Raw genomic sequence first — 26,431 nt, forward strand, 5'->3', positions numbered from 1 at the left:
AAGTTTAAACTACTTAATTTTATGGCAAACTTGTTCATAGTTAAACATTACAACAGATTCCTACATTACAACAGTTATGACATTTCATAATACTTCATTGGCTGCAAAATGCTTTGACAGTTCTGAACAGAACACGAGAGCCACCAAAAAAAATCCAAGTCCACCTTCTGAAAACCTGACATTTTAAAAGATGTCCTGTTTAATGATATCAGCAAAATTTGTCCTCCAAATGAATGCTCTCTATACAAATGTCATCACAGTCACATCATTTGAACCTCACTGGTAGGGGACGTCACACAAAAAAGGATAAATTTGCTGGATACTGTTAAGGAAGTAGCTTATAACAATAGCACACATTCACACAGTTTTCCTTGCACTATTTTACCAACAGATTTGCATCCACACTGTGTACATCACAGTCCCAAAGTATCTATTACGCATTATTTACTCATCAGAAATGTGGTTACTCACATCCAGATTCCTAATTAGTCACATTTGGCTCATGGCCAAAGTGCTAGACAACATTGCTTTAAACCTCAATGGCCATGTAAAGACTATAGTGCACTTTATACACTTCTCATTTTAAGTTTTAAATAGTTTTTGCAAAACGTGATAGCCTGAAACATGAAACATAAAATCCTTTACCACAATACTTCGCATGCATTAGAAAGGCACTTAAAATTGAGAAGAAAAGCACAAAACTGTGATAACTTCTAACCTGCAGCACATGTATGAGGGACAAATTTCCCTTAATGTTCATAAGCAATATTTGCTTTAAACTTACAAAGCGATGTGTTTTTTTCCCCTGATGTTTGCCCTTTATGTTTATTTACAAAACTAAAATAATCACAGAAATGGAAAATTCCACACTTTTCCAAACTGAAAAATCAACTGATCTGCTCATCAGGTACTACTGCAACCACTTTATACTGTTTAAGTTCCATATTAGGGAAATCTTGAAGGTTCATTGCTTTCTTCTGAACGATGATGTTTTATCTGAACCTCAACCAGAGGAAATCAATGTCAAACAAAAATAAAGAGACCCTTTTGAAACAATATGGCAGGTAAGACAGAGAAATCAAGCAAAGATGGAAAAACAAATTTACTGTCCAATTCTGTTAATTTCTTGTTTTTGGTAACTCCCCCTTGCTTTCTAGCTATCAGGGTTCCTAGATTAACTATACATCCAAAGACAACATTACCATGCCATTCAAAAATCATTCACAGGAATGTGGGCTTCCCTGACTAGACTGGTTGTAAATGACAACCCAGAATTGCCCTAAATATTCGCAATAGTTTGAAAGAATTTGCGAAGCTATGCCAGACAGCAACTAAGAATCAACCACATTGGTGTATGACTACATGCTGGTCTGTACAAGGACAGCAGTAAACCAAAAGCATTTTTAATAGTCCAATAATTTTGTGGTCATTTTAAAGTGACTGAATTTAACCAATTATTCAATTTGGCAGTATTCTACACAAAACTGAAATATGTGTACAAGGCAAAATAGTATACAGATAATAGACATACAAGAGCAAGGATGCCAATTTGCATTCAATCCAAGACTAAATACTGAAAAAAACTTCAATATCCAGTTACTTAAATTAAGCCATATAACATTTCTGACAAGATGTAATAGCGTCTTATCTTAAAATTACCTTATCTATCTTATAAAGAAATTGTCTCATATAGTATTTAATATTTCTTTCAACTGAAACAATATTATTCCACTCCCACTTCCGATCAACATTGCCTTTAAAAGGACTGAATTTTCTGATGCCTGAATCTTCTGTCCCACAGCATTTGTGAAATTTTAGGCAAAAAGACAATCGCAAAAAACCTTAAGACATACATTCCATCAAAATTCCATTAAACCATGGCCGGGTGCGGGGTTTGCACATTCCTGCATTTACAAGTGTACTTTCAACTAAAATGTTTACAAATAGATCACAGAAAATCAATTTTATCTGCCAATTCGACTCTCAAAAAAATGGTCAAAAACAAACACAAATCTACGTAAAGATGAAAATGAAACCCGCTTTCCGTGAAGCAGCTTGTAGGAAAGATCCGCACTTCTTTTCAGATACAAATCTCCATTTTTTTTTACCCTCTCCCGAATACTACTGGTTAGTAAAACGTGCGACTGGTTGTAAAAGCGACTTCTTACACTATTCATTCAAAAAAAAGAGGCACACACGCTCAACCCAAACCCTGGTAACAAACGAGGGAGGGAAGGAGCTGCTCTTTGCAACAAGTTCAACACCTTATCCACCCCCCGCACCCCACCTCTGCATCCCTCCCTCCCTCCAGACTCGCATGCAAAGACTTCCCTCTTGAAGGGCACAGGGTGACTGTGATACCCTGATCCTTGTCGCCCAGATCACCAAAATTAAACCCTCTCGGCGTGCAAAAGGGAAACAAAGCGGCGGCGGAGGGGGTGACACGCGCAAGCGCGCACACGTGCGCCCTCTCCCCTGTGGATGGGGAGGGGGGGGGGGAAAGAGATGCAGGGAAAGCCGGCTTGGGGCCTACACCACCAGACCCCGGGGTCTGAAAGGTAAGGGAAGGTCGGGTCTCCCCGGGAGGGGTGGAAGAGAGGGAGGGGTTGGGGGAGAGGGAGGGGTTGGGGGAGAGGGAGGGGTTGGGGGAGAGGGGGGGGGGAGAGGGAGGGGTGGGGGGGGAGAGAGGGGGAGGGGGAGGGGAGGGGGAAGGGGGGGGGGAGGGGGAAGGGGGGGGGGAGGGGGAAGGGGGGGAGGGGGGAGGGGGAAGGGGGGAGGGGGGAGGGGGGGAAGGGGGGAAGCGGGACGCAGTAACCATGGAGGCGAGGCCGGTAACTGAGGGGAGGCGGTGCAGGCCCGGCCGGGGGGGGGGGGGGGGGGTAACTGGGTCTCGATTAGCGGCCGGGCGGAGGGAGGGGGGTTTCGGAGACGCCCTGTTCCCCCCCGCCCCGGTACATACCCCGGGTGTTTCCATGGCGGCGGAGCCCCCCCTCGCCGCCCCCCGACCGGCTACGACACGGGAGCGAGCTCACAATCAGCACATCCGGGCACCGCGGCCCGGCCCACAACACACCGCGGGGACGCGGCGGCAACTGCTCGGCAGCGCCGCCAGCGCCGGGAGGAGGACGTTACCGCCGCCGCCGCAGGAAGATGAAGGGGGTGGGTGGAGGAACTGCTCGGCAGCGCCGCCAGCGCCGGGAGGAGGACGTTACTGCCGCCGCCGTTGGAAGCAGGTCACTGCAACTAAACGATGCTCGGCAGCACCGCTGCCGTTGGGAGGAGAACATTGTAACCACTCGGTAAATTGTTTTATAGTTGTCACTTGTACCGAGGTACAGCGAAAAATTTGTCTTGCATACCGCTCGTACAGATCATTTCATTACAACAGTGCATTGAGGTATTGGTTTATTATTTTCACTTGTACCGAGGTACAGTGGAAAGCTTGTCTTACAAACCGTTCATACAGGTCAATTCATTACACAGTTCAGTTACATTGAGTTAGTACAGAGTGCATTGAGGTAGTACAGGTAAAAACAATAACAGTACAGAGTAAAGTGTCACAGTTACAGAGAAAGTGCAGTGCAATAAGGTGCAAGGTCACAACAAGGTAGATCGTGAGGTCGGAGTTCATCTCATTGTATAAGGGAACTGTTCAATAGTCTTATCACAGTAAACGAATGTAAACAAAGTGCTATATTTACAGAAAAAGTGCAGTCCAGGTAGACAATAAGGTGCAAGGTCATTACAAGGTAGATTGTGAGGTCAAGAGTCCATTTTACCCTACAAGGGGATGATTCAATAGTAGAACAACAGGGTAGACAGCTTCTATCCTGCTGAAACTTGAGCCTGGTGGTATGTGCTTTCAGGCTTTTGTATCTTCTCGTATTGGTATATTATTGTAGCTTGTACTGAGGTGCAGTGAAAAACTTGTTTTGCATACCATTCATACATCAATTCATTACACAGTGCATGGAGGTAGTACAGGGTAAAACAATAACAGAATACAGAGTAAAGTGTCACAGCTACAGAGAAAGTGCAGGGCGGGTATTCTTAGAGACATAGAATTTAAATTTAAAAGAGTAGAACGATTATAGTAGGTAATGAGTAGATCTGCAGAGAACAGCTTGCAATGAGTCCCAATGCTCTGGCGCCATCTGACATTATTGTTCTGCCCGATGGGAGTGAAGGAGAAGAGAAAATGTCCGGTGTGGGTGGGGTCTTTGATTACGCTGGCTGCTTTACCAAGGCGGCGAGAAGTATAGACAGAGTCCATGGAGGGGAGGCTGGTTTCTGTGATGTACCATGATGGTAATGGGTGGCTTCTAATTCTGGGAATGTGATCCTTGGAGTCAGATTTATTGTCACTGACTTATATGATGTGAAATTTGTTGTTTTGCGGCAGCAGTACAGTGCAAAGACATAAAATTACTATAAATTACAAAAATAAATAAATAGTGCTATAAAGAAATAATGAGGTAGTGTTCATGGGTTCATGGATCGTTCAGAAATCTGCTGTGTGATTGACACACCCTCTCCCCTCCTCTGTGTGTGTGTGTGTGTGTGTGTGTGATATAGCTATCTCTCTTTCTTTCCAATCCAGATGCTGCCTGACCCGCTGAGTTCCTACTTCATCTGATTCTGTCTCTGTGCTCGGGAGCTGGCACACAATGTGATTGACACTCCCTCTCCCCTCTCTGTGTGTCTCTCTCTGAGCCTGGGGGCACGCTTAGGCTGTGATTGACACGGCCTCTCTCCTATGAGTGTGTCTCTCTGCGCTGGGGGGCGGGATCACCTTGTGATTGACTCTCTCTCTCTCTCTCTCTCTCTCTCTCTCTCCCCCCCCCCACTCTCTGAGCTTGGGGGCGGACTCAATCTATGATTGACACTCACTCTTCCCTATATTTGTGTGTGTGTGTGTGTGTGTGTGTGTGTGTGTGTCTCTGTCTCTCTCTCTCGCTCTCTCTCAGTGCACGGGGGGGTGGGCTTATCTATTGATTGACATACGCTCTCCCCTATGTGTGAGTCTCTCTCTGAGTCCCGGGGCGGGCTCACGCTGTGATTGACATACGTTCTCCCCTATGTGTGTCTCCCTCTGAGCCCCGGGGCGGGCTCACGCTGTGATTGACATACGCTCTCCCCTATGATTGTGTCTCTCTGAGCTCGGGGCGGGCTCACGCTGTGATTGACATACGCTCTCCCCTATGATTGTGTCTCTCTGAGCTCGGGGGCGGGCTCACGCTGTGATTGACACCCCCTTCCTCTCCTCACTGTGCCAGCGGCCTAGGAGCTGTGAAATGGCCGCCGTCCTGCTCATGTCGAACGGAGTGAGAGAGTGCTGCCCCCCTGGCTCCGAGGAGTCCCGTCCCTCCCTCCCACCGGAGCCCATGGACGATGGACGGGAGCAGCCCCGGACCAGACTGGCCTTCAGCCTGCCGCAGGACGGCCCGGTTGCTTTCGACGGTAAGCCGGCGGTTTGCGGCTGCAAGCCCGGTCTGATGCAACGTGTGGCCCGGGGGCTGCAAGCCCCAAACCCGGCTCCTCCCCAACGTTTGCGGGCACTAAATCTGATCTGCAGCCTCTGGGCAGCTAACAGGAGGCCATTCGTCCCGTCGTGACTATGCTGGCTCTCTGCCAGAGCAGCTCTCCAACATGAAACAGGAAATTCTGGCAACACTCAGCAGGTCGGGCAGCATCTGTGGAGAGAGAAACAGTCAACGTTTCGGGTCCAGGGCCCCTCTGACCCCTTTATTTCTGACGACTTTTTCTTCATCACTTTGGGGGGGGGGCTATGTGGGAGGGAAGGGTTAGATAGATCTTAGAGCAGGATAAAATGTCGGCACAACATTGTGGGCCGAAGTTCCTGTACTGTGATGTAGTGTTCTATGTAGATACAATAGAGGCGTTTAAGAGGCTTTTAGATAGGCACATGAATGTGCAGAGAATGGAGGGATATGTTCTATTTTGGTTTTTTTCATTCACTAGTTCCACCTTTCTTTGTAGGTTTGCATTACTTTTACTCCACCAGATATTTATCCGGTTCCTTGAAAACCACAGTGGCAGCATCTCAGCAGACAGTGTGTTCCACATTCCAAGGCAGATGTGCAGTTTCAACTGGTATGGTGGTCGGCACAGATGTGGTGGGCCGAAGGGCCTGTTCCTGTGTGCTGTACTGTTCTATGCTCACGTTGCTGTGTTTAAACAAAAAATCAAGTCACTCTGAATTCCTCTTCCCCTTTGTTTTGTACCTGTAGCCTCTCGTCCTCGAGTCCAGTGAGAACCACCTCTCACTATCCACGTTCAGGCGCCTCATTATTTTATATACTTAAATCAAGTCTTCCCCCTGCTTGGCCTTTTTACCAAAGAAAACAGTCCTAGCCTCTCAAATGTATCCTCATGACTATAGTCCCTCATCAAAACATAAAGCAAACTTTCTGGACCCTTCACATCCTTCCAATGATGTGATGATCAGAATTGAACGCTGTACTCTGAATAAGTCCAGACGAGTGTTTTATAAAGGTTCAGCGTGACTCCTGTGCTTTTTGGTGTTGGTTTATTATTGTCACTTGTACTGAGGTACAGTGAAAAACTTGCATACCGATCATACAGGTCAACTCATGACACGGTACAGTCACATTGAGTTAGTACAGGTAAAACAATAACAGTACAGAGTAAAGTGTCACAGCTACAGAGAAAGTGCAGTGCAGGTAGACAATAAGGTGCAAGGTCATAACAAGGTAGATTGTGAGGTCAGAGTCCATCTCATTGTATAAGGGAACCATTCAATAGTCTTATCACAGTGGGATAGAAGCTGCCCTTAAGCCTGGTGGTACGTGCCCTCAGGCTCCTGTATCTTCTACCTGATGGGAGAGGAGAGAAGGGAAGATGACCCGGGTGGGTGGGGTCTTTGATTATGCTGGCTGCTTCGCCAAGGCAGTGAGAGGTAAAGACAGAGTCCAAGGAGGGGAGGCTGGTTTCCATGACGCGCTGGGCTATGTCCACAACTCTCTGCAGTTTCTTGCGGTCCTGGGCAGAGCAGTTGCCATACCAAGCTGTGATGCATCCAGATAGGATGCTTTCTATGGTGCATCGATGCTCTGTGCCTCTTAATAAAGCTCAGAATTACATTATATTAAGAGACTGGATAGGCTGGGTTTGTTTTCACTGGAGTGGAGGAGTCTGAGGGGTGAGCTGATAGAGGTATAAAAAATCATGAGGGGTATAGAAAGGGGAAATGGTAAAATCTTTTTCCCATAGTGGGGGTATCGAAGACAAGAAGGTATAAAGGAATTACAGATGAAAGGAAGGTTTACAGGGGACCTGAGGGGGATTCTTTTCACACAGAGGGTGATTGGAGTTTTGAACCTGCCACCTGAAGAGGTGGTGAAGACAAATACTTTCACAACATTTAAGAAGAATCTAGACAAGTACTTCAATTGCCAAGGTACTAAATTAATAATTGGTTTATTATTGTCACATGTACCAAGATACAGTGAAATATTTTGTTTTGCATGCCAGTTTCGATGTATATGTGACTAATAAAGATCTTATCAAAATATAAGTACATCGAGGTAGTGTAAAGGGAAAAGCAATAACAGAATGCATTGAATTTAGATTTAAAAGAGTAGAACAATTATAATAGATTTAATGAATAGATCTGCTGAGAGCAGCTTGCAAAGAATCGCCACAGTCTGGTGCCATCTTGGGGACAGACCTAATGTGGGTCAAAGGATTGGTGTAGGTGGTGGTGGTGGTACACTGGGTGGTGTGGACGTGGTGGGGCAAAGGGTCTGTTTCTGTACTGTACAACTCTATAAGAGTTGCGTGTGCCTAATGAACCACTTTCTCAACCCACCCCCTCTCTCAATGATTTGTGCACACCTTTTTCAAGTCCCTTTGCTCCAGCACCCCTTTCAGAACAGTAATCTGCATTGCACCTCTTCATTCTTCCTATCAAAATGCATTATTCTGCGTTAAATTTCATCTGCCTGTTCAATCAGCCAGTTTATACTTTGCAGCAATTGATCACAATACTGCCAAACTTTGTGTTATTTGCAAATTTACAACTGGTGGTTCGCACCCTCAAGTTTAGGTTGTAAATATAGATCAAAGGAAGCAATGGCCCCCAACACCGATCCCTGGGGAACACAATTATTCAGTGTGCGTATTTTCACTTATCCCACTGTTTGCAGAGTCTTCCTGTATTTATCCAATTCACCTTTTGGAATCTGTTACCAAATCTGTGTTTTCTTTTAAATTCTCCTAGTTCGTTTGCACTTATTTTAAATCTGTATTAATTACCCATCCTACCATTTTTATCCAGCTTCCCAACCTGTCCTGTGCAGGGGCGTAAGAGGAGATTAAATCTGACTGTTTTTAGGTCACCTTAAACAGGTGCATATCGTGCACACTCTCATGTGCTTTAGATTGGGGGAGCCTGCCCTGGTGTCCCTCTATCCTTGCACACCACCCTCATCGTGTCCCCAGGTCCTTTTATCTTTACTTCGTTCAAAATTGTATCACTTACAGGTCTGCATTGCTTGAAAGAAAGACATGCATTTCTGTAGCAGCCATCAACGGCCTGGGAGTTAAGGGATATAGACCAAGTGCAGGCAGATGCGCAAATCAGAATCAGGTTTATTATCACTGACTTATATGACGTGAAATTTATTGTTTTGTAGCAGCAGTGCAGTGCAAGGACATAAAATGACTATAAATTACAAAAATAAATAAATAGTGCTTAAACAAAAAGGAATAACGAGGTAGGGTTCATGAACCGTTCAGAAATCTGATGGCAGTGGAGAAGAAGCTGTTCCTGAATCATTGAGTTTGGGTCTTCAGGCTCCTGTACCTCCTCCCTGATGGTAGTAACGAGAAGAGGGCATGTCCTGGATGTTGAGGGCCCTTAGTGATGGATGCCACCTTCTTGAGGCACCGCCTCTTGAAGATGTCCTTGTTGGTGGGGAGGGTTGTGCCCGTGATGGAGCTGGCTGAGTCTACAACCCTCTGCAGCCTCTTGCGATCTTGTGCATTGGAGAATCCATACCAGGCTGTGATGCATCCAGTCAGAATGCTGTCCACTGTACATCTATAGAAGTTTAAATTGACATCTTGGTCAACACAGGCGTCGTGGGCCGAAGGGCCTGTTCCTGTGCTGTATTCTTCTATGTTTTCTCTGTATTACAACTTCAGAATGTGCCAAAGCAGTTGAAAGTCAATGGGTCACATTCTGAGATGTCTTCACTGTTGGGAGTGTGATAGGCCATCTGTGCACAGCAGAGTCCCACAAGCAGTGACGTGGATAGGTAATATGTGTTTGCAATATTATTTACGGGATAAATGTTCGCCAAGATACCAGTAAGAAATGCCCTGCTCTTTTTTGAAATATGTGATGAAGAGGTGGTCTCTTGATGAAAAGTTGACCAGGCTGGGGCTATACTCATTAGACGAATGCGAGGTGAAACATAGAGGATCCTGAGGGGCCTTGACAAGGTTAGTCTCTGAGTGGGTGTTTCCCCTGTGTGGGATTTTTGATGAAGGGCATAGATATGGAGTCATACAGCAGGGAAACAGGCCCTTCGGCCCAACTCGTCTGTGCCAACTGTGTTAGCCAGCGAGCTATTCCCATCTGCCCGTGTTTGGCCCATAGCCCTCCAAACTTCTCCTCTCCATGTACTTATCTAGATGGCTTTTAAATGTTGCTAATGTGCCCGCCTCAACCACTACTTCTGGCAGCTCATTCCAAATACGCACCATCTTTTGCATGAAGAAGCTGTCCCTTTTAAATCCCCCGCCTCTGATTTTAACCTGTCCCCTCTTGTTTTTAGCACCCCCTCTCTGGGGAAAAAAGTATGTGCTTTCACCCTGTCTATGCCCCTCATGATCTTATACACATTTAGAATAGGGGAGCACGATCTAATGTGGAGATGAATTTCATCTTTCAGGGGGTTGCAAATCTTTGGAATTTGAGGCAATGCAGTTTGATAGGAAGAATTATTTTGAAATTCTATACCCCCAGAGAGATTGAGTCACTGAATGTATTCAAGGCTGAGACAGATTTTTAAAGTACAAGGGTTCCTTGGGTTATGGATGACCTGATTTATAGAAATCCGACTTTACACAAATTCTCCCATAAGTTTTTTAAAGAATTTTTCAATATACTAGTAATAATAAAAAAATATTTTGTTGTATTCATTAACAACTGGTTGCAATAAATAGTCCATTTGTTTAATTATGGGTAGTGTTGGGGTGAATATTTGATGAAATGCAGAGCGATACAGTATGGGTAGCTATAGAAAACAGAGCAACACACAAGGTGCTGGAGGAGCTCAGCGGGTCAGGCAGCATCTATGGAGGGAAATGGATAGTTGATGTTTCAGGTCGAGACCCTTCATCTGGTAGTATAGGAAATGGACGATTCTTACTTGCGGAGAAATCGTCTTATGAACAGTTTTCGGCAACAGGACCCTTGCGTAACCAGGGACTGCCTTGGATGGGTGAATCAAGAGTTATGGGATCAGGTAGGAAAATGGAGGTGAGGCCAGTAATCACATCAGCTGTGATTTTGCTGAATGGAGAAGGGACTGTATGGCTGCTATTTCTTGTGTTGTTATGTACGGCCAACTAATTGGGCCTCTGCTTAACTGTGAAAGTTGACCCGCGCTGTAATAAATCAGACAACAGCAGAACCAAGGAGCAAGTTCTTTATTGTTTCACGCTAGCGGGAGTGGGGGGTACATGGAGGAGCAAACAGTCAGTGCTGCGCTTCCCTGCACGTGGCCCGACTCAAGGAATACAGGGTGCTAACGAACTTAAATACATTGTTCTCCGGTGGGTGCCCACCTACTGCACAGGCATACCCATATTTGGGTATGCTTGACCAGCTCACGCTACCATTGGTCAAGCTGAGGCTGCTGTGTGCAGCCAGACAGGTTAACACATCTTTCATAGTTAGTCACAACTCTGTTTCCTTGCTCACAGCTCGGCAACTCCTTATCATTCCAAGCAGACTACACGAGCAGGTGGCTCAAACTGTTTACCAGTAGAGAGAGAGAGTAACCCTTTGTTCATCAGAGCTCCCTTCCCATTGCCTTCTACATAACCTCTGATCTGGCAGATGACATCACCAATAACCTTGCCACATTTCCAAAGAGAAAATTTGTGATAACAGTTGTGCCTTTTGTGAACTCAGCAAAAATTGTACTTTGTAGTGTAGAACCTATCTTAGTGCTGTGAATCGTAGCGGGCAGTTTACACTGTATCTAATTTTCTGGGTAGTGTTGACTGTTTAAATGTAATCTCCCCCCCCCCCCCCCCCCCCCCCCCCCCCCCCCCCCCCCCCCCCCCCCCCCCCCCCCCCCCCCCCCCCCCCCCCCCAATTGTAGAATCTGATCTATTGGAGGGCTACGATCTGGTGGATTGCAGACGAACAGTTCCAACGCTGATGGACTTCATGGTGGCCATTCCCAACCAGCTGTTGCTAGTCTCGCTCTTGGAACATCTCTGCTACATCTACGAGAGAAATCCTCGCAGGTCCATGGTCCTGTTCAAATGTAAGTACTGTGGTGCATCTAGAGCAAGGTGCAGAGGCTCATTTGCAGGATGGCTCCCAGTTAATGAAGGAATCAGATGTATAAGAATTAGGCTCGACAAGGCTGCTCCACTATTTATCAGTATTATGGTTGACCTACCTCAGCAACACTCTCCTGTTTTATCCCCATGTCCCTTGATTCCTTTGATATTGTACAGAACTGGAAAATTTCCTGACATTTGCTGCCAATTTCTACCGGGCTCTCACCTTTGGTAATTTGTTTATTATAGTCACATGTACCAAAATACAGTGAAAAACTTAGTTTTGCAAGCCGTCCATACAGATCATTTCAAAACATTAGTACATTGAGGTAGTACAAGGAAAAGCGATAACATTGCAGAATATATTGTTACAGAGAAAGTGCAGTGCAGGTAGACAATAAGGTGCAAGGCCATGACGAGGTGGATTATGAGGATCTTTATCGTACAAGAGGTCCGTTCAATGATCCTTCCCTTCCCCTTTATGAATGTCTCCATCTCAGGGGAAAGGATAGAGATAAACATCCATTACAAGCCTACAGACTCCCACAGCCATCTCAACTACAGTTCCTCCCACCCTGCCTCTGGTAAGAATTGCATTTAATTCTTACAGTTCCTCTGTCTCCTTTGTACTTGCTTCAATGACAAGACTTTCCTCCCAGGTGTTTTTTGTTCTTCCTAAACCATGGCTTCCCTTCTACCATAGCTGACAGAATCCCTAGTTTCTTCCCCTGGTCCTTGCCTTGCACCCCACCAGCCTTCGCAGATCATCCTTCACAATTTCCGCTGACTTCAACAAGATCCTACCACCAGACCCATTTTTTCTTCCCTCTCCCTTCAGCACTTCGAAGGGGACCATTCCCTTTGCAACTCCCTGGAAGGCTCTTCTATCCCCACCAACCAATCCCATTCGTTAGGCACTTTCCCATGCAACTGCAGGAGATGCCACATCCGTCCCTCCCTTCCCACCATCCAGGGACCCAAACAGTCCTTCCAAGTGAAGCAGCCATTCACTTGAACTTCCCCTAATCTTGTGTTCTGCTGTCGGTGTTTACGACATGGTCTCCTCTCCAATGGGGAAACCAAATGCTTCTATGGGGTGACCACTTTGTGAAACATTTGTGTTGGTATTGGTTTATTATTGTCACTGGTACTGAGGTACAGTGAAAAACTTGTCTTGCATACCGATCGTACAGGTCAATTCATTACACAGTGCAGTTACATTGAGTTAGTACAGAGTGCATTGAGGTAGTACAGGTAAAAACAATAACAGTACAGAGTAAAGTGTCACAGCTACAGAGAAAGTGCAGTGCAATAAGGTGCAAGGTCACAACAAGGTAGATCGTGAGGTCAGGGTCCATCTCATCGTGTTCAGTCTCCTGGGGCAACTCAGAGCTCTCTGTCCTGCTACTAATTCTCCATCCCACTTCTATTCTGAGCTACCTCTCTGTGGCTTCGTGCACTGTTATCTTGTAAGCTTGAGGAACTGCATCTCATTATTTGTCTAGTCACATTGCAGCCTTCTAGAATTGATCTTGAATTCAATAACTTGAGGTAATTCACTTCCTCTGTATCAGAACTGGCCATTTCTGTCGTAAATTGTTCAAATGGCTCCATTTCTGTCTTTCCTTAGCACAGCCTGATCTGCCCTGCGCTTCACAACTTTTTGCTGTTCCTTTGTTTCTCTAATTGTTCTCTTCTCAAGGCTTTTGTTCATTTTCTATCTGTCTAACTGCCCCCATTAACTCATTGACTGGATGACCAAAGCAACTTATCCCCACAGCAACCCTGGCTTCACCCTACCCCACCCTCTCTACAACATAAAACTAGCTCCTTTTTTCTCTTTCCCGGTTCTGACGAAGAGTCTTTGACCTAAAACATTAACTCTGTTTCTCTTTCCGTTGAAGCTGTCGAACCTGCTGAGCATTTCTTTTCAGCTCTTTAAAAGAGCTGCTTTTAATCAGATTATTTTCTTTAATATTAAAATCCACAGAGCATCCGTGGCTGGGTTTGGGTATCCACAGCTCACCTGGCACTGTGACAATCCTTCACTCAGTGTGTGTTGGTTACCAAGTTCCCAATCTGATTTGCCCTGGATCTTTTCTTTGAACTTCTGACCGTTATGTTCAGGTCCCAACAGGGTCTTGACCATTCCTACCTCCGTGACCCCTGCCCCCAGCCCTATGTACCTTAAAAAGTCAGCTCTCCTTCAACTCCAGCCCCTTGCGCCTTCTGCATTTTCGTTGACCGTGCCTTCAGTAAACTGACACAAGTAGTCAACTTCCATCACTGAACCTCTCTTTCTCCCTGGTTGTTTCTCTAATAACAATTTATTATTCATTATTGATGTAAATGATTTGGATATGAATGTACATGGCATGATTAGCAAGTTTGCTGATGATACTAATTTAGGGGGTCTTGTTGATAGTGAAGCAGGTTACAATGAATTGCAAACAGATCTTGATCAGTTAGGGAGATGGGCTGAGGAATGGCAAATGGATTTCGGCTTGGGTAAGTGTGAGGTGATGCATTTTGGACAGTCAAACCAGGGTCGGACTTGTATAGTGAATGGCAGGGCACTGACAAGTGTTGTGGAACACAGGGACCTGGGAGTACAAGTGCATAGTTTGCTGAAAGCGGCCGCACAAGTAGACAAGGTGGTGAAAAAGGCGTTTAGCACGCTGGCCATTGTCAGTCAGGGCACTGAGTATAGGAGTTGGGACATTATGTTCCAGTTGAATAAGTTGTTGGTAAGGCTGCACTTGGAGTACTGTGTTCAGTTTTGGTCACCCTGTTATAGGAAAGACGTAGTTAAACTGGAAAGAGTGCAGAAAAGAATTACGAGGATGTTGCCAGGACTGGAGGGTCTGAGTTATAGGGAGAGGTTGGCCAGGCTAGGTCTTTATTCCTTGGAATGTAGGAGAATGAAGGACAACCTTCTAGAGATGTTTACGATTATGAGAGGCATAGATAAGGTGGACAGTAACAGTCTTTTCCCCAGGGTAGGGGAGTCCAGAACTAGGGGACACAGGTTTAGAGTGAGAGGGGAAAGATTTAAAAGGGACCTGAGGGGCAAGTTTTTCGCACAGGGGTTGGTGAGTATGTGGGACGAGCTGCCAGAGGAAGTGGTAGAAGCAGGAACAACTACAGCATTAAAAAGATATTTGGACAGGTACATGAATGGAAAAGGTTCAGAGGGATGTGGGTCAAAGGCAGGCAAATGGGACCAGCTCGGAGAGAGATCTTGGTTGGCATGAATGAGATGGGCTGAAGGGCCTGTTTTCATTCTGTATAACTCTGGGAAAAACTCCAATAATCCCAGCGATTTTGGTGGTGCAGCTGGTGAATTTCTGAACTATTGGATGTTATTCCTTTTAATACCTCAACACACTATTTTTTTCGATGTTACACAGTGGCATAATAAATTTTCTAGTAAACACAGTGAGTTTAAAGACAGGGTGGCAAACAAACAGGCGAGGCAGATGCCAAACCACTGAATGTTCCAAAAAATTGGATAGTGGTTTATCAAGAGTTTTACTGCACATGTGTTTGTGGTGAAGGGAGTTTCCCAGTTGATATATCTGTCACAACATTTCTACCCAATGCAGTGCTGTGTCAGAAGCTTGCAGAAGTGCACCTGATTTCACCAGTCACCTTCAGCGATGAGTTCAGCACCGTGAGGCTGCAGCACAATCAGGCCTTTACAAACCTGCTGCGGGCGGCAAGCAATGGTTTGTGCGTGCAGGTGAGTCCGTTCTGCTGGCTGACCCTAGAGGGCTCCGTATCTCGGAGACATACAGCACGGAAACGGGTCCTTCAGTCCACTGAGTCAGTGCCAACCATCAAACACCCATTTACACTAACCCCACTTTTATTCCCCTCACCTTCGCACCTGCTTCCCCCCCCCCAGATTCTAACTCCCACCTACACACTAAGGGCAATTTACAGCGGCCAAATATCCTACCAGCATGTCTTTGGGACATGGGGGGAAACCAGAGCGCCCAGAGGAAACCCACGCAGTCACATGGAGAACATGCAAACTCCACACAGGTAGCACCCAAGAGCAGGATCGAACCTGGGTTGCTGGAGCTATGAGGCAGCAACCCGACTAACTATTGCCTCTTTGCTCCCTCTTTGTTTATGTGTGATCATGCCTCTCCCTCTGTGTTCCTTCCTCTGTTTGTGTGCCTTTGTATGTGAGTACAAGGCTTTAGAGAGGGTGCAGAGGAGGTTTACTTGGATGCTGCCTGGATTAGAGGGCATGTGCTATCAGGAGAGGCTGGACAAACTTGGGCTCTTTTCTCTGGAGCAGTGGAGGCTGAGGGTTGATCTGTCGGAAGTGTATAAAATTATGAGGGACATAGATAGGGTGGACAAGCAATATCTTTTTCTCATTATTGAGCGATCCAATACCAGAGGGCACGCATTTAAGGTGAGAGGGGGTAGTCTCAGAACAGACGTGAGGGGTATGTTTTTTACTGAGAGAGTGGTGGATGCCTGGAATGTGCTGCCTGATAGGGTGGTGGAGGCAAACTCATTGGGGGCTTTTAAGAGGGGCTTGGATGGGCACATGAATTAGAGGAAGATGGAGGGATGTGGGCATTCTGTAGGTAGGAGGGATTAGCTATGTCGGCACAACATTGTGGACTGAAGGGCCTGTTCTGTGCTGTACTGCACTATGTTCTAGTCTGTATGTATCTGTGTGATACTTCGCATTTTTCTAGCCTAGATTCTTTTTCTCAACTGTCGGGGCCCACTATAATTTTATACACTCCATTTGCCTCCTCTGTTCCAAACCAAACAACCCCAGTCTATCTAATCTTTCTTTAATTTTCCAGTTCTTGCAACATCCTTGAATTTTTCTCCAGTGCAGTTCATCAGCGCTGCAGTATGGTGACCAGAGCTGTACACAGTGCTGTGGTCTAACTAGTCTTGTATGGTGTTCTGGAATAATGTGCCTTTACCTGTTGGTGTCACTGCTGGACAGTAACTATGGACTTAGTGGCAGGTTTAAGGCTTTGATCTTTAAACAATTGGCCAAAGGCTGTGGTTATACAGAAGCTGACGGTGGAGTGAGAGATGGTCCACCTTTGCCAGGATCCTGCCATCGTTGGAGGACGGCGTTGTACAGAAGGGGCCTTTGTCTTGTCGAGAGAGCTCGGAGTGGGATGGTGAATTAAGGTGACCGGTAACAGGGAACTTCGGGATTGGATGCAGGTGCTCTGCAACACTGTCACTCACACTGCGTTTGGTGTTTTCAGTATAGAGGGCGTGCATTTAAGGTGAGAGGGGGAAAGTTCAAGGGAGATGAGCGGGGCAATTTTTTTTTACACAGTTGTGGGGGGAGGTGCCTGGAATGCGCTGCCAGGGTGGTGGTGGAGGCAAAGACGACAAGAGGCATTTAAGAGTCTCTTAGACACATGAATATGGAGGGATATGGACCACGCACATGCAGAAGTGATTAGGTGTCATGAGCTTAATTAGTTCGGCACAGCATCTTGGGCTGAAGAGCCTGTTCCTGTGCTGAACTGTTCTACGAGACTGCATTGTGAACAAATTAGATCAGAAGACGTGTAAATGACTTGCTCTCTGTTGCCTGCCACTTTAATTCCCCATCTCATTCCCACTCTGACCGTTGTCTGTGACTTTCTACACTGGTAAAATAAGGCCAACAAGGCTGGGGCCATTGCAGCCTTCTGGACTCTTAATCAAATTCAACCCCTTCAGGTAACTTGCATTCTTTGTCGATATCAGCCAGTTCTAATGTATCCGTCATCAGGGAGATTCACCTGCAATATCAGCTCAGTTTTTCTCTTTATTTATTACTCTGTGCAATTGTTTGGCAGTGCTTTGTGTAGGTGGCAGGCACAGTAGTGTAGCAGTTAGCGTGACGCTATTACAGCGTCAGCGAGCCAGGTTCAATTCTGGCCTCTGTCTGTAAGGAGTTTGTACGTTCTCCCCATGTCTGCGTGGGTTTCCTCCGGGTGCTCCGGCTTCCTCCCACATTCCAAAAACGTACGGGTTAGGAAGTTGTGGGCATGCTATGTTGGCGCCGGAAGCATGGCGACACTTGCGGACTGCCCCAGAACACTCGACGGAAAAGATGCATTTCACTGTGTGTTTCGATGTACATGTGACTAATAAAGAAATCTTAATGTTCAAAAATACTTAATTGGTATTGAAAGGAATGTGCACTTCTGGAATACCTTTCTACGTACGATACTTTGTAATGAGTTTTGCAACCTTTGATGAACCTTTGAAATGTCATCTCCACTGTAATGTGGGAAATCCAGCAAAGTTGGTTGAGGGTTAAACATTATCCAGGACGCATGCTCTTGCTCTTTGAAATAGGGCTTTGGGATCTTTATCTTGCACCTGGGAACAAAGAGGGCTTTGGATTAACAGCACATTCGAGAGACGTCACCTCCGACAATGCAACGCTCTGCCCAAGTTTCTGGAGTGGGAATTGAACCCACAACATTCTGATCGAGAGAAGGCCGTGCTGCTCCTGAACTGCAGCCTGTATCAGAAGCCAACAGTGAGCTTACCAATGCCAGTGCTGAGTCCAGAACCTCAAGGCGTGTTATCCACACTGTGGATGGAAAGCTGGGTTGAACCTCTCTTCGCCCCTATACCCCCCAAAGTTTGCAAGCAACAACATCATTGGGTTGCCCAAACAAATGCCCCAATGTATTTGTAGAGAGCTGATTTTGAATGTGGAAGGGGTGATTGAAGTAGATTATTGGATTATTGAAAAGCTTGAGTGCATTGTTCCTTATAATTTTCATCTACAGTCTGTAGTTGAATAACTGCAAAAGGGGATATAGGTAGGGAAACTCATTGAGAAATGGTGAACTTTCTTTGGGAACTTGTGGGACAAGGGTAGATTCAGCACAGTTGTCAAGAAGTGGGCTGTTTGTAACACAAAAACTTAGGTTGCTTTCTGTCTTCTAGGGGCGTGCTGCCAATGGAGATGTCCATCCCCAAATCTCCAGCAGGTACGTGTTGAGTGCAGTGTACATCAGAATCAGATTTATTTTCACTGAATTAAATGATTTGAAATGTGTTGTTTTGCGGCAGCAGTACAGTGCAAAGACATAAAATTACTATAAATTACAAAAACAAATAGTGCGAGAAAAAGGAATAACAAGGTAGTGTTCATAGGTTCATAGACCGCTCAGAAATCTGATGGCGGAGGGGAAGAAGCTGTTTCTGAATCGTTGAGTGTGGGTCTTCAGGCTCCTGAACCTCCTCCCTGATGGTAGTAACGAGAAGAGGGCATGTCCCGGGTGGTGAGGGTCTTTAGTGATGGATGCCACCTTCTTGAGGCACTGCCTGTCCTCCATGGTGGGGAGGGTTGGGCCTGTGATGGAGCTGGCTGAGTCTACAACCCTCTGCAGCCTCTTGAGATCCTGTGCATTGGAGCCTCCTTACCAGGCTGTGATGCAACCAGTCAGAATGCTCTCCACCGTACATCTATAGAACAGTGGGGATTTACTGGATCCAGGGAGTGAGTTCAAATCCTGTCACAAACACCTTGAACATCTAACTAAAATTTTGCAATTGGTAAAATCGTCTCTGAACTACTGTTAGAAACCTGACTGATTCATCAGTGTCCCTCTAGAGAAGGGAACCTGCTGCCCACTTCAGGGGCAACCACATTGGTGTGGGACTGGAATGACATATAGTCACAGACCAGGTGTGGACAGCAGGATCATCAGGAAGATGAGAAACGCTGGCCTTACCAGCGATGCCCATGCCCCAACTATAAACCTTTATAGAATGTGTTAACTGGAACTCTGGAAATTGATGGGTTGCATTTTGGTTTTTGAACAGAATAAAGGAAACGCTCTTTCAGGGACAGACGTCTCGGTACATGACTGAATTTGAAGAAATCACCAGCCTGGGTAAAGGGAGCTATGGAAAAGTATATAAGGTGTGTGACAAAATCTTTGACTTGGATTTCTAGATTCTACTTCCGGTCTAAGTAAAATTGAACCGTCACCTAGTTTTGCAATGCGTGCAGAGAGTGAGACAGATGGGATCCCTTCCCGTGTCTGAACCTCCCATTCGCGACAAGCGTGTTATGAACTTCCCCAACAGTGTCGAGAGTTTAAAGCTGCAGAATCCCATGGCTGATGGTGTTCTTTTTTTTCTGTGAAGGTTACTGAGGGGAAAAAGCCTTGCATGTGTTTCTCTTGAGCTATAGCTTCCTGTATCTTCACCACAAGGTGACTCATCACCACCTCCTCAAAGGGCTTTTAGGGATGGGCGCTAACTGATGATCTTGCTGGCAATACTAATATACTGAGAACTGAATAAATATTAAAAAAAAACCATGATCTTATTGAACAGCATAGAGGGCTCAAGGGGTTATATGGCTGACTCTTGCTTCCATTTCACGTGTTCTTAAGTTCTCAAGGCCTAGACTTTATAGATCGGAATATCAGGAGGCCATTCAGCCCCTCATGTCCGTTCTGCCATTCATTTGGAGAATCAGTACCTTCATTTATCCACCTGGTTTCCACAACCCTTAATATCCATGGATAACAAAAATCTGTTAAACTGACATTGAACCAGACACATGAATGATGGAAAAATGGGGGGCTATGTGGGAGGGAAGGCTTAGATAGATCTTAGAGCGGGATAAAATGTTGGCACGACATTGTGGGCCGAAGGGCCTGTACTGTGCTGTAGTGTTCTATGTTCTAAGATAACCCCTAAACATCCCAACTTTAATTTTAGGTTTATACCTGTAAATGTTTACATTGTTTTACATGTACATTGATGGTACTGAGGTATTAGCCCATTTAAAGTAAAGGGGTTAATGGCCCATAAAGAAGGTATATATGTGAATGGGTTAGAGATGTTAAGTTAACCACTCAGAACTTGTATTTATTTCAGGTCAGGAATAAATTGGATGGACAGTTTTATGCTTTGAAGAAGATTCTGATGAAGAAGTTCACAAGATTTGACTGTATGAAGGTATTCAGTTAGTATTAATGGGTTGGTGTTATTATTTACAAAGTATGAAAATGCTGATGGTACTCAACAGGTCAGAGGGCATCTATAGTGAGGGAAACAGAGTTAATGTTTCAGGTTGATGAGCTTTGGTCAGAAGTTGGTGAGGAACAGATTTTAAGGTGCAGGGGAAATGGGGAGGGGAGGACAGAGCTGAAGGGAAAGTATGTCATAGGGTAGAAGGCAGGAAAGATTGAATGAGACAAATGGTGCAGGCTTTCTCTACAAATTTGAAGTTTTTAACTTTTGCAGCATTTTGTTCTATTTCAGATTTCCAACATCTGCATTATTTTGCATTTAGATCATTTACTCTACAATAATGTTCACAGCCTCTTGGTTGGCTGGTTGGTGCAGAACTTTCTGTCCGATGAACCTCCCAGCTCTGCAACCCTCCAAGAAGTCAGCTGTTCCAGCTCCTTGCATGTCTCCCAATTTCCGTCATCCCACCATTGGTACCTGCATCTTCAGCTATGTGGGCTTCAGCCCCGGAATCCACCCCCTCAACTTATTTCTCTTTTTCTATCTATAAACTGTCCCTTTAAACTCGCCTTTTTCACCAAGAATTTGCTGATCTACTCTATGTACTCAATGACACATTTTATGTGTGGGGACTTCTCACAATGTTAAAGATGTTGTATAAATGTGTATATATATACAGGGTGGTATTAATCTTCCTTTATTCTGATGAAAGATCATCAGCCTGAAATTCTAACTCTGTTCCTCTCTGCACAGAAGCTGCCTGGTTTGTTGAGTATTTCTATCTTTTTCTGTTTTCATTTCTGTTCTAGTCATACTGTTTGAGATGCTGGAAAGCACTCTCCTTGCTTTGGTTTAAAACAGTCTGTGAGGGGCTTATGTTTACTGCCAGTGCAGCTTTCCCTGGTACTGGCACAAAGAATGTCCACTTATGCAGTGGGCTCAAGACCAAAGGTAAACACATCTCCATCTGTCAGTGCAGCAATCCCTCACTGTTGTATTCGATTCCCTGAAGTGCGACTTGAACCAGCCTAGTGACTGATTATCCAACTGGTCGTTTGGTTGCTGTCTGTGGGACCTTGCTGTGCACAAATTGGTTGCCATTGAAACACAATCAATAATTTGTCATATTTCATATTTCCTTATGACATAAAAAGAGGCCATTTGGGCCATCAAGACTGTGCCAGCTCTCAGAGCGATCCCATCAATCCCCTTCTCCCACTTATTTCCCTGTAATCTATTCTCTTTCACCTGCCCATTAACTTCCCCCACTTTTCCCACCAGTCACCTACATTAGGAGTAATTTACAGCAGTCAATGAACCTACTGACCCATACATCTTTGGGATGTGGAAGGAAACCAGAGCGCCCATGTAGTCAAAGGGAGAATGTGCAAACTCCACACAGACAGCACCTGAGGTCAGGGTTGAGTCACTTGAGCTGTGAGGCTCCAAGATAGGAAGAGTTTAAAGGGATAACTCAAGTAAGTGGGACTAGCTCATGTAGATAACTTGGTTGGCACAGATGAGTTGGGTCAAAGGGCCTGTTTCTCTACTGTATAACTATGACTATAATTTGAGGGCCATGTCTTTTTAAGATCATTGAAGCTGGAGGAGGATTTTAATATGAGTCTGTTCTGCCATTCAGTTTGACTTTGTGTGATCATTTGTAAGTATTGTGGGTTTTGACATATAACTGCAGCCTTCTCTCTGTTCTGTTTCAGGTCTTACGAGAAGTTAAGGTTCTGGCAGGTCTTCAACACCCGCACATAGTTGGCTATCACACTGCTTGGATAGAGCATGTACAGCCACCAGCTCTGAAAAGTAGTTAAACTTCAGATCTCTATATTAAAAAACAACTTAAGTCATACTCCACCCTCTTTGTCACACTTTAACCAATGTATTTTCCCTGCTTTTCACTGTTTAGGTAATCAGAAGTCTCTCAGTAATCTATGTGCATTGAAGGGCCCCTCTGTTCAGGAAGATAGCAGGTAAGAACCTTGTATACTGTAACTGAAAACTTACCGACCACACTGCTTGAGCCAGTGAATAGGAGGTGGGATGGGGTGCCGGGCTCGCAGAGAGCACTCTACTGCACAGCAGTTAGTCAGCAAAGAGAAACTACAGCAACTTCTCCCAATAAAAGCAGGATCATTTCTCCAGAAAGATGCACTGAGTGGAGGATGGTTGCTTTTCATTCATTCACGGATGTAAATGTTGCTGGCACTGCTGCCATTGTTCAGTGCCTAATTGTTCCTGAACTGAGGAGGCAGTTAAAACTCAACCACAATGTGAGCTTGTAGGCACATACAGACCGGACCAATATTGATGGTCCACATACACTGTTAGTTTTCCTTGTAGTTTAAGTTGGTTTTATTTATTTGATAGCTTAACATTGGTAAAACTAATGCATCAAATTGATTTCCATAGAAACTCTACAGTCCAGAACACACAAACCAGTGGCTCAAGTATAATTTTTGCAGACACTAGTTCTGCTTTGAGAGTGGGAGAGACTCTGTCAGGGAGCGGACTGGATGAGGAAGAGATGAGTGTGGACAATTTAAAGGAAAGTGGCAAGCAAATTTCCATCCACAGTGAAGACTGTGGGGCGAAGCTACCGAGCAACAGTGAATATCGACTACTGGGTGTAAAGGACTTCGGCATGCATCTTCCTTGCTTTTATTCCAAGGGTGTGTCCATGCACAGCAACACAGACCTGAGCTCTGAGCTACAAGTTTCCCAAGAGAGAGGGAGCAAACAGAAGATGTTAGTTGAAGCACTGGAGACTGAGACACAAGAGCTTGAGAGAGAGAAGGAAATAGGAACCGGTGGTGTAGAGATTTCAGGTACCTCTATAAACGTGAGCAGTAATTCATCGTCAGGGAGTGATACATCTTTCATAGACGTATCTTCTGTCTCCCAGGTGAGAAAGCACTGTACCATCAAAAACATTTCTAGTTTCATTCTCTTTGAACTCTTAATACAATTACAAGTGTAATGTGGAGAATGTTAGTACTGGAGAGAGGATGTTTTATGGCAATTGGTGTTTGGTCCCCCTGACGCAGCAGGTTTCAATGTAGAGTAAAGATCCCTTTACACTGTCCCATGCCAGAGTAGGAGGGGTTAGGTACAGATCAAAGCTCCTCTTACATTGTGCCATTTAATCACTCCCAGGACATGTACAGCAGAGTCACACACAAAGTAAAGTTAAGGCAGCACAGATATAACACGCACTCCCAGGACCGAGACAGCATTGGGTAGACACTGTGTAAAGCTCCATCTAGATTTGTGCTGTCAATCACTCTCAGGACAGATACAGAATCTCTAACAAAGTTGTCATATGTGATTTCATAGTTATACAGCACAGAAACGGGTCCTTCAGCCCAACTGGTCCATGCCGACCAAGATTCCCATCTAAGCTAGTCCCATTTGCCCGCATTTGGCCCATATCCCTCTAAACCTTTCCAATCCATTTACCTATCCAAGTACTTTTAAATGTTGTTAATGTACCTGCCTCAACCACTTCCTCTGGCAGTTCTCCTTCATAACTCTGCACGATGCTATTACTATATTCTTAACGCCCGGTATGACTTCCTTAATACAAGATTCTAGCACTTGCCCTACTACTAATATCACGCTAACTGGTCCATAGTTCCACACTTTCTCTCTCCCTCTTAAATATTAGGGTTTTGCTTCCTTCTAATCTGTGGGAACTGTTCCAGAACCTACAAAATTTTGGAAGATGACAATCACAGAATTCACCACCTCTTTCAAAACCTTGGGATCAGGACCAGGCTTTATCGATTTTCAGTTTCATTAATTTCTCCAATACTCTTTATTACAAATACCAACTTCTTTCAGCTTCCTCACAAACCTCTTGCTCCCTACTGTTTTCTGGAGACAGTGTTGTAATGAGAATAAAGGCCAAAGCAAGACTTTGTCTTTAGCAGTGCAGGAGGTTGTCTGGTGACACTGGGGGAATCTGACAATCTGATACCATCCTTTCAAACTGTTCAAACTTGCATCCTGTTGGATAATCGGCATTCTGTTTTCTTTTTACTACCTCAATGTAATAATGTTTGGCATGATCTGCATGCAAAACAAAAACTTTTCACTGTCTCTCAGTACACGTGACAGTAATGAACCAATAATATAAACCAATCCTGACATACTCCACCACGCCACCCACCCCCCGCCCCCCCAATCTGGTTCCGGCACGGTAGTGTAGCGGTTAGTGTAACGCTTTACAGTGCCAGCGACCCGGGTTCAAATCCGGCCACGTGTGTAAGGAGTGTGTACGTTCTCCCCGTGTCTGCGTGGGTTTCCTCTGGGTGCTCCGGGTTCCTCCCACATTCCAAAGACGTACAGGTTAGAAAGTTGTGGGCATGCTATGTTGGCGCGGGAAGCGTGGCGACACTTGCGGGCTGCCCCCAGAACACTCTACGCAAAAAGATGTACATGTGACTAAGAAAAATAAAGATATCTTCACCTCTCCCCTAATGGTTCCCATTCTCATCTCCTGTACTTATCAGCATCTAGCAGACTGTGTTCCTGTTTATCCCCCTTCACACTCCGCTCCCCCCACCTTGCTCCATCTGTTTCGTTTTTCCTCTCTCTGTCTGCCTCCATCTATCACTCACTTGTCACTGCTCCGCCCTTGCTCGCCTCCCCTACCTGGCCGTCATCTTGCACCCCTCAGTCCACCAGTCGCCTCCGAATCCTTTCTTGCCACTCCCCCTCTCCTCTTTGTACTGGCCACCTTGCCTCTCTACTCTAAGTCCTGATGGACGGTTTCGACCTGAAACGTCGACAATTCCATTCCTCCCACAGATGCTGCTCGACCCGCTGAGTTCTTCCAGCAGGTTTTTGCTCCAGATTCCAGCATCTGCAGTCTCTTGTGTCTCTTGACATACTCTGCCTGATAAACTCTTAACCTGGAGACATGTGAATGCATGTGTTGTATGTGTATGTTCACGTGTGAGTGTTAAATAGATTCAGCAGGAGAAATCAGGAACAATTAGGATTGACGAATTAAGTTGCTTTCATTCCTGAATGCATCTTGTATTCAGTAAGTGTATCTGATCGATCCTATTGTCTTTACTGCATGTCTTGGACACAAATAACACTCGCAGTGTGCCATTGAGGGAGTACTGTGCAGTCAGAGGTGATGTAATGCTAAACTGAGACCCCTGCTGCTCTTTCGAGGTTAAAAAATCCCACACTAGGCCCAATGGTGATGTTTACCCCTCAACCAATATCACTAAAGCAGGTTGTCTGCTTAGTTACTTCATCGCTGGCTGCGGGATCTCCCTTTGCTCAAATTGGCTGCTGGCTTTGGCATGTCCCGAGGTCGAGGAAAATGTTTTATAAACGCAAGGGTCTTTTTTTTTGCTTATTTGTTAGATCCATTTCCATCTTGTGCTTCATATACAAATGCAACTGTGTGAAGGGTCTCTTCAGGATTGGATTTTGGAAAGGAATACCAGACAAAGAGAGAATCTGGCATTTACCTGTGAGTTGCTTAATTCTTTGTTGTACCTTGCACATTATATTGACTTGGTTTCAGCCTTCTGATTTGGCATATTTTTCATTGAAACTGCCAAGCATCCTTTTCATCTGTTTGCTGTTGTTCAGGCCCGTTTGCTCTGGTGGAGTTGGATTGGACCATTCACATATTTCGCCAGCTCCTCGAGGGAGTACGTTTCATCCACTCCAAGGGTGTCATGCACAGAGACCTGAAGGTGAGTCTGCATCACAAGGTCCACTGCAGCACCAAATAATAGTGTGGTAGAAGGCTATACTGTTTTTTAATCTGTGCTGGCTCTTTGAAAGAGCTGTAAGATTGGTCCCACAGTTCCCTGCTCTTTCCCCA

General features: G+C 45.3%; 2 protein-coding genes across 6 annotated transcripts in view; one reads left to right on the forward strand and one right to left on the reverse strand.

Annotated features, from left to right (window-relative positions):
• usp42 (ubiquitin specific peptidase 42) overlaps positions 1-3,104 on the reverse strand; it is a 66,557-nt gene extending 63,453 nt beyond the window's left edge. Inside the window, exon 1 of the mRNA XM_052022531.1 lies at positions 2,960-3,104. The gene's annotated coding sequence lies outside the window, so the exon portion shown is untranslated. The remainder of the gene's footprint in view (positions 1-2,959) is intronic.
• A 2,068-nt stretch (positions 3,105-5,172) lies between these two features.
• The window catches only part of eif2ak1 (eukaryotic translation initiation factor 2-alpha kinase 1), a 46,804-nt gene continuing 25,545 nt past the window's right edge, over positions 5,173-26,431 (forward strand). For 2 of the 5 annotated variants that reach the window (XR_007956758.1, XM_052021140.1), the window contains exons 1-11: positions 5,173-5,460; positions 11,382-11,549; positions 15,174-15,310; positions 18,520-18,563; positions 19,402-19,501; positions 20,470-20,550; positions 22,284-22,383; positions 22,487-22,550; positions 22,990-23,482; positions 25,963-26,071; positions 26,194-26,300. Coding sequence is in view for 3 of the 5 variants with exons in the window: in XM_052021140.1 (XP_051877100.1) it covers positions 5,295-5,460; positions 11,382-11,549; positions 15,174-15,310; positions 18,520-18,563; positions 19,402-19,501; positions 20,470-20,550; positions 22,284-22,383; positions 22,487-22,550; positions 22,990-23,482; positions 25,963-26,071; positions 26,194-26,300 (1,569 nt within the window). In the remaining 2 variants the exon portion in view is untranslated. Of the gene's footprint in view, positions 5,461-7,027; positions 7,442-11,381; positions 11,550-15,173; positions 15,311-18,519; positions 18,564-19,401; positions 19,502-20,469; positions 20,551-22,283; positions 22,384-22,486; positions 22,551-22,989; positions 23,483-25,962; positions 26,072-26,193; positions 26,301-26,431 lie in introns of those variants that run through there. The other 3 variants (XR_007956757.1, XM_052021138.1, XM_052021139.1) reach the window with 2 other exon arrangements.

Source organism: Pristis pectinata, chromosome 8 (genome assembly GCF_009764475.1).
Source record: "Pristis pectinata isolate sPriPec2 chromosome 8, sPriPec2.1.pri, whole genome shotgun sequence".
In the NCBI taxonomy this organism is placed as follows: Eukaryota; Metazoa; Chordata; class Chondrichthyes; order Rhinopristiformes; family Pristidae; genus Pristis; species Pristis pectinata.